At 38.2% G+C, this 14,714-nt stretch overlaps 3 protein-coding genes across 5 annotated transcripts; 1 reads left to right on the forward strand and 2 right to left on the reverse strand.

Moving 5' to 3' along the window:
- The first annotated feature begins 188 nt into the window (after nucleotides 1–188).
- On the forward strand, nucleotides 189–2,286 carry LOC139769019 (uncharacterized). The gene is made up of 3 exons (XM_071699755.1): nucleotides 189–875; nucleotides 964–1,321; nucleotides 1,396–2,286. Exons 1-3 carry the CDS (start codon nucleotides 591–593, stop codon nucleotides 2,238–2,240), a joined length of 1,488 nt encoding a protein of 495 aa, XP_071555856.1. The 5' UTR covers nucleotides 189–590; the 3' UTR covers nucleotides 2,241–2,286.
- A 417-nt stretch (nucleotides 2,287–2,703) lies between these two features.
- LOC139769017 (cilia- and flagella-associated protein 20) lies at nucleotides 2,704–4,361 on the reverse strand. Of its 2 annotated transcripts, XM_071699749.1 has the most exons (4): nucleotides 4,138–4,361; nucleotides 3,882–3,976; nucleotides 3,450–3,819; nucleotides 2,704–3,134 (listed from the first exon to the last, which is right to left on the reverse strand). In XM_071699749.1, the coding sequence occupies exons 3-4, from the start codon at nucleotides 3,723–3,725 to the stop codon at nucleotides 2,829–2,831; spliced, it is 582 nt and encodes a 193-aa protein (XP_071555850.1). In that variant the 5' UTR covers nucleotides 3,726–3,819; nucleotides 3,882–3,976; nucleotides 4,138–4,361; the 3' UTR covers nucleotides 2,704–2,828. The 2 variants fall into 2 exon arrangements, with proteins under 2 accessions (XP_071555850.1, XP_071555853.1); XM_071699752.1 differs by lacking the exon at nucleotides 3,882–3,976.
- Nucleotides 4,362–4,986: 625 nt separating this feature from the next.
- Stau (double-stranded RNA-binding protein Staufen) lies at nucleotides 4,987–13,528 on the reverse strand. Of its 2 annotated transcripts, XM_071699735.1 has the most exons (9): nucleotides 13,377–13,527; nucleotides 12,757–13,016; nucleotides 11,804–11,881; nucleotides 11,196–11,404; nucleotides 10,502–11,113; nucleotides 9,734–10,281; nucleotides 9,130–9,655; nucleotides 8,849–9,057; nucleotides 4,987–8,678 (listed from the first exon to the last, which is right to left on the reverse strand). In XM_071699735.1, the coding sequence occupies exons 3-9, from the start codon at nucleotides 11,854–11,856 to the stop codon at nucleotides 8,418–8,420; spliced, it is 2,418 nt and encodes an 805-aa protein (XP_071555836.1). In that variant the 5' UTR covers nucleotides 11,857–11,881; nucleotides 12,757–13,016; nucleotides 13,377–13,527; the 3' UTR covers nucleotides 4,987–8,417. The 2 variants fall into 2 exon arrangements, with proteins under 2 accessions (XP_071555836.1, XP_071555837.1); XM_071699736.1 differs by lacking the exon at nucleotides 11,804–11,881 and having other exon boundaries at nucleotides 13,377–13,528.
- Nucleotides 13,529–14,714: the final 1,186 nt, after the last annotated feature.

A 14,714-nucleotide genomic window follows, 5' to 3' on the forward strand; every position in this document is an offset into this window, starting at 1 on the left:
CGTCATTTTTCACCTGCACGTTTTATCGCAGGAAGGAGAGATCATGTTGAAATATCCGGATTACCCGGTAAAAGTCACGTCATACTCCCCGAAGAAGCTATGTCGATACTCCTTTCTGCATCCCCAGTAAGCGGGCCGTTCAGATTGGCAGATTGACAGTGATTAACATTAACAGCAAATTCAATCAGGAATCAGGATTGTCAGGAATCGCTGGCAAATCGGCATCGAATGTGTTCGCGTCAAGCTCGCGTTTTGCCGGCGAAGCCTTCTGACATAACCTGACAGCCGATTGGGGGCGGAAACCGGGCAGAGTCCGTTGAACGCGAATTCCGCTCGATTTCCGCCGTCAAACTGCGTCAAGTTACATGTCAAAGTTTGCTTGATTTCTGCCATCGATCTGTCATCATATTTTTGCTAAACTTTGCTATATGTCTGCTAGTATTCTGCCAGCAGTATTGTATATGTTTGATCTTCCAGCCTTTTTGTCGAGGAAATTTGTAGCAACTATTTCACAGAATCTGTTCTTGATACTCTAGGTGACCATTTTTTTTGTGATGCAATCGTAGCACACATAAATTTTCCGTGAGAAGATGTCGAAGAACGAAATCTGTGGGTACGTGTCATTGTTGTGCAGCGTCGTGGACAAGCCACTGGATCTGTGGTCGAAACACGTTTCCTACGGTGGTAAAGTTCGTAGAGCGAGGGACGAGCTGTTGCACGGAGATAGAATAATCGAGATCACTGGGCCTCACGACAACACGATCCCCACGAGCATAACTATTCCTGCCAAAGCAGTAGACGTCCTGAACATAAAGCTCCCCATTCTCGCGTTAGTCATAAAGAATTTGAACTTGCGGTTCAAGCTGGAGATTCAAGTACATGGATGCTTTTATAGGTTTCATGAAAGATATCTCTATTATTCTCAATGTCTTAATGATGATTTTCTATCTTCTGCGTGCAAAGATAGTAGACAAGGAACAATATCGGAGAAGATTCTCCTTCATGACCTACAATGTGGAAAGATTGCCGAGTATCAGTGCAAATGTGGCTCGTATTCCACTGAAATTGGAGGAATGTTGGAATTTCTTGGAGATAAACCTTCAAACTCTCTGTCACGAAGCGTACGGAATGGATTATCAGGCTCTGCAGCGAGTAACGATTTATCCGAATTGTCATTTGAGAAGAGTGTATCTGCAAGATCGTCATTATAACGACGATGAGACGCCTGTCGAGATGTATCGGGCTTTCTTCGATATGTATCTGTTGAAGCGGGGAATCGGTTTCATCGAAAAGGCTTGTCAGACGGAAGAATGTTACACAGGTTTTACAGATTCTTGAAGAAATGTGAGATATACATACGTATTGACATATTTTTATTTCTTGTTTGGCTTCTAGGACCTTTAGAGCAATCTGATTTGAATTGTTTTGCCAAAAATAATTCTGTTAGCACGTCACCGACGAAAGTAGAATTATGTAAAAACGCACGTAGCACGGAGAAACTGAAAAGTTCGAGTCCACCTGACCTAAATTTGTACAATTCTAATACATTGAAAAGGAATTACATGTCATTAGATGCTTTAAATAATGCAATAAAAATACGTAATCGAGATGTTTTTACAAGACAAAGTGAATTCTTTATAAAATCTTTGATAAATGATTCAGTTGTAGAAAAGAAATTAGAAAAAAGTAGTACTGACGTAACAGGGAAAGCAGAGCAACGATGTGTCGTCAAAATGTATAAGGCAGGAAACTCCCTGCTAAATATAAAAATTAATAATCATACGCTGCAACCTGCATCTTCTGTCGAATTAAAAAGAATTGCAAAGAGCCAATTTTTAAAAACGTATGTCAGTGAAATATTATTCAAAGATAACAGATTTTCAAAAAGTCTGCAGAAAATTCAGAATGTAGGAGACACATACATGAACTCGAGAAACTGCACATTAAGTAACAACGATAATAATGTACAGATAGGAAAAAATAATAGTACAGATGCAGAATTTAGAGTTTCTGCGGTCGGTTCTCCGTCTGCTTTTAAACTTGATCTATCGGAGAGCATTAAACTTAATAAAATAAGCAGTAATGCGACCGACACTCGAAGCAATGATATTTCTAAGCACAAATACATTAGAGAAAGTGAAAAAAATATCGCCAATCGTTTAAGATCTCTGGTTAGTATCGAAGAAAACGCTGAAGATATAACTGAAGATATGTTCAAACACATGCAACCTGTAATCTAGAAAGACACAAAACTGGACGAAATAAAATCGTGAATCATATACTTAACGACGTTGTATCTGATTTTATAGCTATAGGTCAATCCGCAAATAAAAAACTTATCGAAAAATTACAGGATAAAAGACTCGATGTGTCGCAAGTAGAGTTATAAATAATGTATGATAAATCGGAGGAACTTTTACAAAAATTTGCAGAGAAACAGAAATGGCGCATGGATATCGGTCTGCAATAAATTTAACCATTTTTAGCGAATTATTTAAAAAGATAAAATTATAGGAAAAATATATATAAAAAGAGAAATATACATGTTTCTTGTCCATGTAATAAGCAAAAATACATGCAATACATGACACATCTTTAATGCATGACACATGATCTATATTCCACTAAGTAAAAAATTAATCTTAATTATATTATTACTAATATATATTGCTTGTAGTATACATGATGGAGCAACATATAAAGTTAAGGCAAACAGCAATAAATTATCTTTTATTTTGAATTATCTTCTAATTTGAACAAATTTTTAAAGAAACATTGCATCGAACTCTTCTTTTTTTCCTTACCAAAAACTATTCTTTCACTAATTCTCAACATTTTGCCTTGTTTTGAATAGGCAAGAATAATTTAAATTCCGCCGGCAATTCGTCCTCCGAATACAATCGATCGGAAAAGTACACTCGTCGTATCCTACAATTAGCATGAATTTGGACCCTCAGTGTCTCCACGTAATTCGTTCCGTAGGCACGGCGTGTGAAGTCAGCCAAGTTGAACTGTATCTGATTCCAACCGTCGTCCAGTCTCATCGGCATAGTACATATGAATGGTTTCACTCTCGTAGTGGACTGGTAGTTGCTAGCACGAAATCTGCGACGTACATTTTTGTCGTCTATTATCTGCAATGTATAATAATTTCTTTTTTTATATGAAGAAACAGGTTAAACGATTTGTTGAATAAAATAATTTCTAATTTCTTCTTAAATATATCAAATATTTTTTTTAAGCGATGTGGGGCTTCCATGTGTATGAAAGTGGATTTGATTCCTAACTTTCATCTATGCTGTGAAAGTGGATTTGATTCTTAATCGCATCCAATCGCATCTATGAGTCGATTTAATAAGAGGTTTGTAAAATTAGAGGTTGTGAGCAAAGGAGTATGAAGTAATAATGGTAATTCGTTTTGGGACTTTAGCAATTAATGAGAACCTTACCTGGACCTCGAATGTGAAGTACTTCTTCAGGTTCTTGATAATCATCACCAGAAAGGGCAACTTTATACCCAAAGTCTTCCTCGGGTCCGCAGGACATGTGATATACGTTGTGCTAACGTTGCTGCCTAGTATCTCCAGAACGAGGCTCTGGATGTCGTTGTCAGTGATCCTCTTGATATGTCCGTTCCTCACCTTCTTATCCCAGATTTGCAACGGCTTGCTGCCGATGCTGTACAGGATGGATAGGAAACCACTTTGGAAGGTATTCTTGAACATCTTCGGATTCGTTCGGGATCCCGCCGCTCTGACAATTTTCTCTGGTGTATATGTTCCAAAACGAGGCTTCTACTCCTCTATTTTCTCGTCAATCCTGCAATATATAAATTAGCACGATAAATTCGGCCGATTTCTCGGCGAAAAACAGAAGCTAACCTTCTTCCATCTTAAATTAAGTGAACTGTGCTAAATAATCCCGGAACGGGATCGAAGGCACCGCATCACATCGGCAAAGAAAGGAAAGGACTGAGCTGAAAACACGTTACGTTACGAGCGACAACTTAAAAAATTCATGCTTATACTTGAGACAATAAACGTTTCTCTTTATACGCATCGGTCGTCGTTTTACTTTAATCCATCGTTTCACGAGGAGTTGTCTCACGGAATAAAATATATCAACGGTGATTCTAACCTGTAGTCGACTGTTTGATCGATACATCGTTCTTCAATCATGAATACATCAACATAGACGAAGAGACTTCAATTTGGATGAGTCAGACTTCAATAAATTGTCAGAATAGTAAACTTAAAATTGTTGAGATTGCTAATAAATTAAAATTTCAATTGCATTCATTTATTTGAGGTTATAACAGCTCAAATCAACTCAAACTGATGATCCTGGATCCAATATGAAAATCGCGAGCCAAGATGCCGAAGACAGAAAAGCGGCAAAACGTTGAACTAAAACATCCCGTCCGATAAGGAAGGGATTCTTGTATCCCGCATTGCATAAAATGACCCAGATATTTAGTAAACAATTGTGCTTTCCGCACAATAAATTCATTTTTTCGTTTAGATGTTTAGATCATAGTTTCATTAAAATCGAGAGACATCCCTGGTAAAAAAATTTCTCATATTTTCTTAGAAATTTTCTAAAAACCGTAGTCCGTTCTTATTTTATTATAATATTTTAAAATTGTACCACTTAGATGGTTTTAAATATAAAAACAAACTATAAATTTAATATTTTATTACTTTTTCTGAAAAATGTTCCAATTTGTATAAAAATTTTGAAAAAATCTTAAAATTTTCATAGAAATTCTGATTAATATGAAAAGTTTTGAGAAATTTCTCCATCAGAGATATCTGTGAAATTCTTGTGGCAATTAGACAAATTAAAAAAATACATATTGAAAAATTAGGTATTAAATCTCGCAAATATTTGATTCGCTAAGTAAGCACTGATACATTTGACAAAGAATATGTATTTTATTCAAACGGAAGCCTTAGATAAGGATAAATAAGGTAAAATATTCAGGTATTCGTGTGCCACCTTGTCATGCGTATATTTGAAACGCACAGTAAAAAGGCCATATACATGAAACGTGAAACCTTTCTACGATCGTTCTTCAACTTCAAATACAAACTGATGCGGATAGAGGAAAGCAGTAGATTCCTATACGTCGTACAATTTACTCCCGAAAATGCAATTAAAGCTCCATCAAGTACGAATGATCCTTCTCGATCGATTAGATCTACTCAGGAAGCAATCATTCTCTCGATGGGAAGCTGCCGAGGACTCGCATTTGCGTGACTGTGTTTTATACAGCGTACACGTTACAGCATACGAACAAATTGCCTCACTTAAAATGTAAATCTAACATAACCGGGCTACATTACGGTATATATCGTATACGGTACTTTCTCTCGTCCCGCCAACTAACTGAAAAATCGCGAGAAGTTGATATATTTTACAGAAGCTTTACATAACAATGTGTCGCAACGTAGTGAAACGGCAGCGGTTGTTTTCCTAATACTAAACGAAAGTAAGCAAACGTTTCGTGGCGCTTGTATACATATGTGACGGCATTAAAACAAAATGACAGAACGAAATATAGATTACGCATGAAATTAATATTTCGCAATCTCTTTTCTTCTTCCTGACAATATCGACGCATTAGCCTTCTGTTTTCTCAACACTTTGCAGATTAAGTCCGACAATGCGTCGACTTTTCAACGCGCGAGCGAGCTTTCTCTCCTCAAAATGTCGAAGGATTTTATCTCCGGTATCTCGGTAAATTGATACGTTATATTCGCTTATCTATTCATTAATATTAACTATACGGTATTACAGTTCATAGCATGAAATCGTTTCCTTTTTCCTCTTCCTCTTGCAGTGTACGCGACGTAAATTGTTCAATTCGCATCTTCGTCCTGTTCGGCTCTTGAAAAACTATATGCAATGGAATCTACCACCGTGTCTCATAATACTGAATGCCACATGAACAAGAAAGGCCCACTTATAATAGTGATCGGTATCAGGCAAAACAAAACCCAACTAGAGTCTCGAAGAGTCAATAAATAATTTTTTTTCAGCGAATGTCTCAAACAAACTTCGATTTAATCGACGGATCCATCATCGCGAACATTTGTTACAAATTTTTCAATGTACCGAGTATCGGGCATTATGAATAGAATGTGCACACGATTTTAGTGAACAATAATACAGTTTACTAACCGTTTATACAGTTGCAGTTTATGTAAATTGTTTGTATTTGTTGTTCAGTAAATCGCAATGTAATACGAGAGTAATGAATAGAAGACAGTAAAGTCACTTGGTTGAGAACGCCGGTACAAAGTTCTGTGTCGTTACACCGTGTCAATAAAAGGCAATGTTCGTTATAGTTTGCGTGAGACGCATAGAACTTAAGTTCAAGAAGTAAAAGTTACGAATATTCAAAGTTTGTACCGTTTCTCAATGTTTATCTTCATCCATTATTAAGTCTCCTTTACTCTAGTATTCTTACTCGTATTTTTCCGACAGTAATACAAAATTCACCGTTGCTTCACGACTATTTTTCCAACAAAATTAAAACAATTTCATCACAATAGTCTTGACGCAGCAGGACAAATTTCGAATTATTGCCTTCTCTTCTTTTTCTCTTATTTAGATTCATCGAAATTTCCGATGCAACGTATCATTACAGTCTACCCGCGAACGATAGGATGTATGGAAATTTCTATTCCCTTCTCTTCTCAACCAGACAAAATTCGCCGTTTTTTAGGATGTTTCTACATCGAGATTAAAACAATTTTGTAATGGTCTTGACGCAACGGGACAAATTTTTTAAATTACTATTCTCTTTTCGTTCCGTTTTATATTCACCGAAATTTCCTATACAGCGTATCATTACCCTTTTACCCGAATGACAGATGTATGGAAATTTCTATTCCCTTCACTTCTCAATATTTTACGATACATGAATATGTTGACCCCAGATTGCTTCTGGCCCCCGTAGAAAAGCAAATTGGGGCATAGGGACAGTGTATGTCGCATTACCTATGTTTTATCAATTTAAAACTACTTAATCTTTCACACAATCGTTTTAATCAACGCGTATCTCCAGCGCACGTAGCCAGAGCTTGCTCTGGAAAAATACGTTTTATACGATTTTATTTATAATTTTCACATGCGACTCAATAGAAATAAGTTTTAACTTGCATTTTTTTTCATATAATGCGACAAAAAAGTATACACACAAAAAAATATAAAGTGATTAATTCCGAACAACCGAGGATTTAAAACAAAAAAAAGGAAAAAAACATTATTATGAATGATTAACATATTATTAGATAACAAGACAGCTTTTTATTCATGATAATGTGGAAGCTAAGGAATTCAATTGAGAAATTAAGAGATGGTCGCATTTCACCTCCAGGTCGTGTAACTTCGATTAACGATTTCCCTATAGTGTTCATTATATATTATAGACTGATCCTAACTGGAAAATGACCATTTTGAATCATTTGTAGATAAGTATATTGCTATTGTGATCCTGTCAATGAAAAGTTACAATAAATATAGCAGTTATATCTGTCACTGCTAGGATCGCAATCACGATCAAGCACCAATAATGTTCCATAGCATTGTTAATTTTGCAAGAGCTGTAATACACGAATCGTTTAATGATACGTTATTGTAATTCATAACAATAAATTTCCGATAGTCACAGAAACTTGTCATTGTCTACTGTGACTAATCAGACGTTCCTAGTCATTAAACGAAAGAATTCTTACACAATTACTAAATACATATCGCTTATTGGTGCTTGAACGGCATTTTAATGTAAATTAGGACACTGCAAAAGATTAGGAAGATTTCATATAACACATGCTAATAACTAATTTAAATAATTTTATATAAATTGATTCAAGTTTATATCCATTCGATTTTCATCAATTTTAGTAATGTAGATAGCAAGCAATCCAACAATATAAACAATAAACGTGTAAAATGAAAATATATATAGATACAGACTATGCACAACGCTTTGTGTAAATTTTTGATAAATGTTTTTGAGGTAGATATAAATACATTTTTACAATTATAAATATAGTCAGATTATTGTAGCAACTTTTTTCTATATAGATTACTATACAGAAAAAAAGATTCCACGAGAAAGAGAGAGTTTTTTTAATAGATCAGATTCCGCGTATGAAGGAATCGGATTTAGTAAAAAAATTGGCTAACAGAACCGCGGCTGAGACCCTCTTTGCGCGATTGAAGAAAAAAGTCTCTGTCGAGGAACAGCACATCTCCAAAATGTGAAATTGGCAATGAATAAACAATATTAATATCATCAATTTTGCAAAGAATTTTATAACAACGGAATTCACTCAACTTTCTTTTGCAGTGTCCTAAAGAAGCATAAATATAACTCAACATTATGTATGTACTTAAGCGCTACTCAGTTACTTATCGATAGCTCCATCCATAATGTTATTTTTAACTTGAATGCTAATGTGTATTCCATCACCAGATGCACCTTTATCCTTCTTCACTTGTGCTGCATTCGAGGCATTATCAAGTCCCAATTTACTAAGAGTACGAAGCGCCCTTAGAGCCGCTTGATTGCGACTCGCAGTTATTGTCGCTCCATTACCGTGACAAACTTGCGGTGGATCAGTGCTTAGCGACACAAGTGATAAATATTCCTTGTTTATAGACACTCCCTGGAACATTAATGGAAAATAATGGCTTAATTCAATGATACGTCAATGTCACATTCATCATTTCTTATTCACACATGCGTTCCATTTTGATTTATTTAATTCCACTTTAAAATTAATTAAGACTATTTTAATATTCTTTTAATACAGATCAAACGATCGCGATAGATTACCTTAGGAAAATCGCTAAATTCTACGCTGAAATTAAATAACTGAGATAAATAATGCAATTGATCCTTGGGCGAAACACCAGCCGTATTTTGTTGTTGCTGTTCGCGCAACTCTTCAGCAACTATTTGTACGCTGGGTCCATTCCCCAGTTTAGATTCTTGACCTCCGTCTACCAATAAAAGACCAGGTACTAATTGGCGGCCTATGGTACCTAAAGACGATAAATTTTTTAATTTCTCGAACACGATTATCGAACACGACTATTATCGATATTTTTCCTTACCTCCTACTGAGTGAGGTTGAGTGTCGTTCATTTGTTCGTCCTCGAGAAATGTAACTTTTCTAGGCTTCGACTCCGTGTTTTCGTTCTCTCCCGTCTTTATGGATGGTTTTGCGGGTTGCGGCGACGGTTTACTGTATCCCAATTGCGTCAAGAGAGCCTCAGCCGCGGCTCTCTTGGCCAATTTCTTGTTAGGTCCGATTCCTTGGGCGGAGTGCTGGCCCATTATCACTTCCATGACAAACTCTCTGCGTCTTGGTGCGCCCTTCTCATCTATCAGATTGTAAACCGGTTCCCTCTCGCGTTTCGCCTGTTGAATCTGAACCAGTCGCGAGACCGGATTGACCTCCTCCGCGGCTTCATTCTCTGCACGGGGCTCTTGATACACTTTGATTAAATTACGAGATTTCTTCTTCGTCGCTGGTGGCTTACGTTTCACTCGCATCGTTCGATTCTGTATGGTAGCCGGTAATGGAGGAAGACGCTTCAGTTCGTCTAACATCAACTCGGCGGCGCGTTTCTTCGACACCTAAGAAAACAGGGACGGTAGAAGCATTAGAAATTGCACTACTTATCGTTCTTCTACCTGAAAAGTTTGCGAGATTACTTTTTTCGAGGATCCTTCTCCCACAGTAACCTTGTCGCCGACAGTGCATTTTGTCATAAAGGTTCTTATGTGAGGTTTACCGCTTTCAGATACGACCTCAAAACTGACTGGCAATCCACGTTTTAGTGCGGTTTCGTGAACAAGAGATACGGGACTTTTCAACTCAGCGTTCGGATCGTCAATGCCACTCAGCGAGCCGTTCTCGTTGGAGTTATTCACGTTTGCGATCTCTTCCGGTAGTGGCAATTGACGTAACTGTTCCAAGGCTCTGCTAGCTGCATCGTGACGTGCTGCTTGGCCTGTCAAACCTCTACCCGTGAATTCGCGTTCGCCCACCTTCAGAGTTACGAGATACAGTCCCTGAAGATCCGTGTGAACTCCACGATTGTACGCAAGTCGTGGATTATACATTCGTGGGAAGTTACCGAATCCGTGCGGCATAAATTGATGTTGCAACGCAGCTGGAGGAGCTTGTCGGAACGTATAAACAGTTGGCTCACCCCGTTTCATCGCTAACGCGTTCAATTCGACAGTGGGCGGCAAATGTCCTGCGATCCAAAACGGCACGATTTAGATAAATTAAATAATACTGAAGAGTACTACAACCCTCTGCCCCTATGTGGATCTTGTAATTGAAAAGGATAAAGTTATAAGTCGACATTACTGTACAATTATAACTACTTATACTGAGAACGATAACGTTGCAAATCGATATTATTATTCTACTATTATAATTCCATGCATATAGAAGTCAAAATATGAAATTACCAGAACCTGTCGGACATTTGCCCAGGTGACCGATCCTCATAGCCTTGGTGGGTTTAGGTGGAGGTTGACGGTACCAAGTTTTCGTCAATGCTTCGGTTGCCGCGCTATGTTGAGCTTTCTTTATACTAGGACCTTCAGCGACATATTCCTCCTCACCTAGTTTTAGTGTCACCGTGAATCTTTTTTTGTGCGCCGGTCCCTGCTCGTTGGTCAGTCTGTATTGATGTTGAATCCTATTGAATCTCGCCAACTCGTTTAATAAGCACATGGGTGTTTTTTCTTTCATGTTTGCCAAAGCTGGATTAGTCCCGTTGGCATGATTCTGACCAGATGCATTATCGTCTCTGGACTCTCCATTGGCATCGTTCGTTAACACCTTCGATTGCTCCACATTTGGTTGTTGCGGCACATGTTGCGGCTGTTGCTGCTGCTGCGATTGCGACTGTTGCACCTGCTGTTGCGATGCCTGTTGCTGTTGGGGAGGCTGATTTTGCTGATTATTCGGTTGTTGCTGCTGCTGCTGCTGATGTGGATACTGAGGCTGTTGCACATTTTGAAGAGTCACAGAAACTGTATTTGCTTGGTCCTTCATGCTAACGCTAACCATGGTATCTGGAAGTAAGTGTTTTGCATTAATTTTCACGCCGATAATTAAGAACAAGGATCAAATCTTTCACCGTGTATCCGTACTTACTGTTTGTACTGTGCGTATTCATACCCATCAACATCGGCTGTCTCGGATTTCCATGCGGCGGGCCAGGATGCTGCATGTGATGCATATGCTGTTGATGGGGGGGCATGGACAGTATTTGTTGATGCGGATTCCGATGTGGTAGCAAATGTTGCGGCTGATGTAGCTGAGGCATGTTAGCCTGCTGCATGGGCCGCATTGGTCCTGCCATTCTGCAGAGTCATTTTTGTTTGATTACACCCAGGATCATTGGATAAATTTCTCATTTTTGTACTAACTTTTTATAAATTAGCAAATATCACACACACATTGTTCTTTATTACATATTTAATCCCTTTTATAGTGACTCTTGAAAAGTTTTCACCGTACATGTAGAAACATTACAGCAATATATTATTAAGTCACTAAACAGAATCTTTAGGAAGTTTCTTGGTCAATTTTTACTAATCTGCACAGATATTTACATGATATAATAAAGTTTATTATTTACTTCAGTTCTATTCTATTCTATAAGATCGGTATTCTTAGGATAGACTAATGTTTCGATCACTTTTTATTTGATCCCGTCGTTGCAGAAGTGTTAATATAAGATTTGATTATAGGACATTAACCTATTATGATCTCGAAGCTGATTTTGCATCGCGTGATGTTGGTGGCGTAACATCTTATGAGAATCTACGCAGACAAACCTGCAAAGTGAAAGAGCAAGGTCATTCAATCCTGTTTCAACATATTTCAGACGATGGAATGTCGCGTTGCACATAGATAAACAAATCTTTACATCCTGTCAATCTTTTACATTTAACGACGCTATGCAATTGAAACTATTGAAAGGTAATCAAACTTTATGAAGCTTTAATAATCAAACTTTTCATCGTGTTAAAATATATAATACATCTGTCTTCTTTCACATACATGGACAAGCTCCCACATAGCAATCAGCAGACTACGAACCATTCTTCTGCCAATTTTGCTAATCAGTGAGAGAGGACATAACGTCTCATAATTATCAATAAACAAGCAATCTAGTCTACGAATTGTACTGTTTGTTGATCTTGCCGATCAACAATGGAGGAGCTCTCTCGAGTTAAAAAAAAAGGTCTAATCCGAAATTTACTCCGAAATGTAATTTCCAGCGTACTCCTTTCTCTGCACATGGAGACGGACGCGATTTTCGGCGTTACGAGTCTTACTGTTTCGCGCGCGATTTACCGCGGGCGCGAACGATCCGGTCGGAGCCGGAGGAGACGATAAGGGAAGACGGTATAACCTTTCCTGCGAGGAAAGGGCGAGCCGGTATGGTATAACGGGCGGTTTATTTACGCGGGACGCCGTCGCGGCAGCGCGCAATTTCGTATACGCATTACGCACGAACTGCGTGCCCGGTTTGCGGACGCGCGAGCGACGTAGATTTTTCTCCAATCTCTATAAATAAGATCCCGTCTCTTCGAGACGGAATGGGCTTGGTCCGGCGGCGGCGGCGGCCCGTCCGTATGAAGCGGAGCGGAGCCACGCCGCGCGCGCGGCGCCGTACACCCTTTTTGCTCACTTTTCCCACACTTACCCGGTCACGTTCGCTCTATTTCGGGGAAATTTATATCGTGTCGCGCGACACAGGAAAATTTCCGGCGAAACAGATCCGCTCCGACGCAAACGAACACCGCCAGGCCCTTAGCACGGCTATTGGCAAACAGTAAAGAAAAGTACTCGGTAGACTAAAATGCGGCCATTTTGATGTGGAGCTAGCGGCGGAGCCGTGACGTCATCGGCACCGTCCCGATCGTGATGGGTAGACAGTGACAGTACTGACAGTAGACAACAATTCTGCGGGAAAGAAGACTAGGCGAATGAGGAGCGCAATAAGAAATCGAAATTTCTTTCTTCCTTTTCTTCGAATCTTTTACCTTATTTCCTTCGAATATTTTACCTTATTTTCTAATCTTTTTATTTTATTATTATTTATGAAATTATTTCGCGTCAAACTATAATTTACGTAAATTATAATGTTATAAAGAATTAGAATAAAATTGAAACATAATTGTAATTGTCTTCTTTTTCATAAAATAAATTAACAAAAAAGAATAAAATAATTAAAATAATAAAAAAATATTATAAAAAATTATTTTAAAAAAATTATTTAAAAAAATTATTATTAAAAAGTTATAAAATAATTTGATAACTTACAGGTACGATGTGCAGCAGCTAACAATAAGTATGTAATAACCATATCGGGTTGTAACGTCCAATGTCCCTCAAGTTTTTTCCTTTTTTTGAATTTATTCGTTGCACTCACGGCACTTCAGTTAATTTATGTAGCTGACGATAATGCTTCTGAAGATATAACTCCTGAATCTCAGAGCTATCTTCTCGAATGCACTCGCGACTCTGTAAAACGCAGAGATGTCAAATTTCAATAAACAAGTTCACGTTCAATCACTTAGTTTGCATGACGGTGATTTCACGTGAACAAAGCACGCCGCGTATATTAAATATATCGCACGCACGGTACGGTATCGAGCACGTAAATCTCGCGAACGTAAAACTGCACTATTATAATACTTTGCACAACGGAGGAGTTGCGACTGTGGGCGCATTAAGGTGGTTCATGCATTTAAGTCATATGTACTTAGCCCGGAAAATGTGATATGAAATGAAAGGTTAACGTTCCTCGAGTGTGTCTGTAAAATTTCAAATTTTTTAACCGATTGGTTCCGGAGATATATGTCCGTAAACTTTGCCAATTTAACGCGGTGGGGGGACCCCTTATCCGAAAAACGAGGCTAAAGCGCTTATGCTGCAAAAATTGCAATACTTCAAAAATAGATGAACGAACCAAAAACTGACGAAACGATGCAATAAACATTTTGCAAGATACTGACGAAAGCCCGAGTTCATTGACCGAACCATATAATAATAAAACGTAATTTTCGATTGACTAAATCGACAACACGGAACTGATGGCTGGGCTCGAGCGGCACTAGCGGCAGCTTGGCAACGTCGCACGTGTCAGCTGATGAGTATAGCGCACGGAGAAATAGATTCTATCAATTTTTCGTTTCGTCTCGAAACGTCCCTTACGTCGAGGCTGCTCGCTCCAGCTCATATTTCACACTTGTATTGCTTGTACGTACAGGTTATGTAGATCGCGACGACGAAGACTGCTGACTCAGCTGACCGCAACGTTGCCGCGCTGCTGTTGTACATATATTCACAGGGCTCACAACTTTAGTAAAAGATGTGACTTTTGTCTCAATATTTTATTACGTAGAGGTCGTATAGCATTAAAGATGTCATAAATAATAAATCTAATTATATGCTAATTTTTACGGACAAAAATCACACTTATTTATCACTAATAAGAATAGTTGCCTATTTGACTTGCAAGTACTGCATGAACTGTGGGCGCGTTAACTTACGCGGCACGAAATATACAAAAATAAAAAATATTAACGAACGAACATATAATTATAGTATCACGCGGCGTGCTATTATTTGAATCACGATACGATTTCACGTTATCAC

This window comes from Temnothorax nylanderi, unplaced genomic scaffold (genome assembly GCF_030848795.1).
Source record: "Temnothorax nylanderi isolate EJ_2023f unplaced genomic scaffold, tnyl_v1.0 TNYL_tig0019_pilon, whole genome shotgun sequence".
NCBI classification, from domain to species: domain Eukaryota; kingdom Metazoa; phylum Arthropoda; class Insecta; order Hymenoptera; family Formicidae; genus Temnothorax; species Temnothorax nylanderi.

Bases quoted from the DNA above. Each gene is read 5' to 3' on its own strand.
- LOC139769019 (XM_071699755.1), top strand. From the start codon at position 591: ATGTCGAAGAACGAAATCTGTGGGTACGTGTCATTGTTGTGCAGCGTC. The intron at 876-963 runs GTACATGGATGC...CTGCGTGCAAAG, and splicing joins GGTTCAAGCTGGAGATTCAA to ATAGTAGACAAGGAACAATA. The intron at 1,322-1,395 runs GTTTTACAGATT...TTTGGCTTCTAG, and splicing joins GACGGAAGAATGTTACACAG to GACCTTTAGAGCAATCTGAT.
- LOC139769017 (XM_071699752.1), bottom strand. From the start codon at position 3,725: ATGTTCAAGAATACCTTCCAAAGTGGTTTCCTATCCATCCTGTACAGC. The intron at 3,135-3,449 runs GTAAGGTTCTCA...TATACATTGCAG, and splicing joins ACTTCACATTCGAGGTCCAG to ATAATAGACGACAAAAATGT.
- Stau (XM_071699735.1), bottom strand. From the start codon at position 11,856: ATGTTACGCCACCAACATCACGCGATGCAAAATCAGCTTCGAGATCAT. The intron at 10,282-10,501 runs GTAATTTCATAT...TTTGGATCGCAG, and splicing joins CAAATGTCCGACAGGTTCTG to GACATTTGCCGCCCACTGTC. The intron at 9,656-9,733 runs GTAATCTCGCAA...CTGTTTTCTTAG, and splicing joins GAGAAGGATCCTCGAAAAAA to GTGTCGAAGAAACGCGCCGC.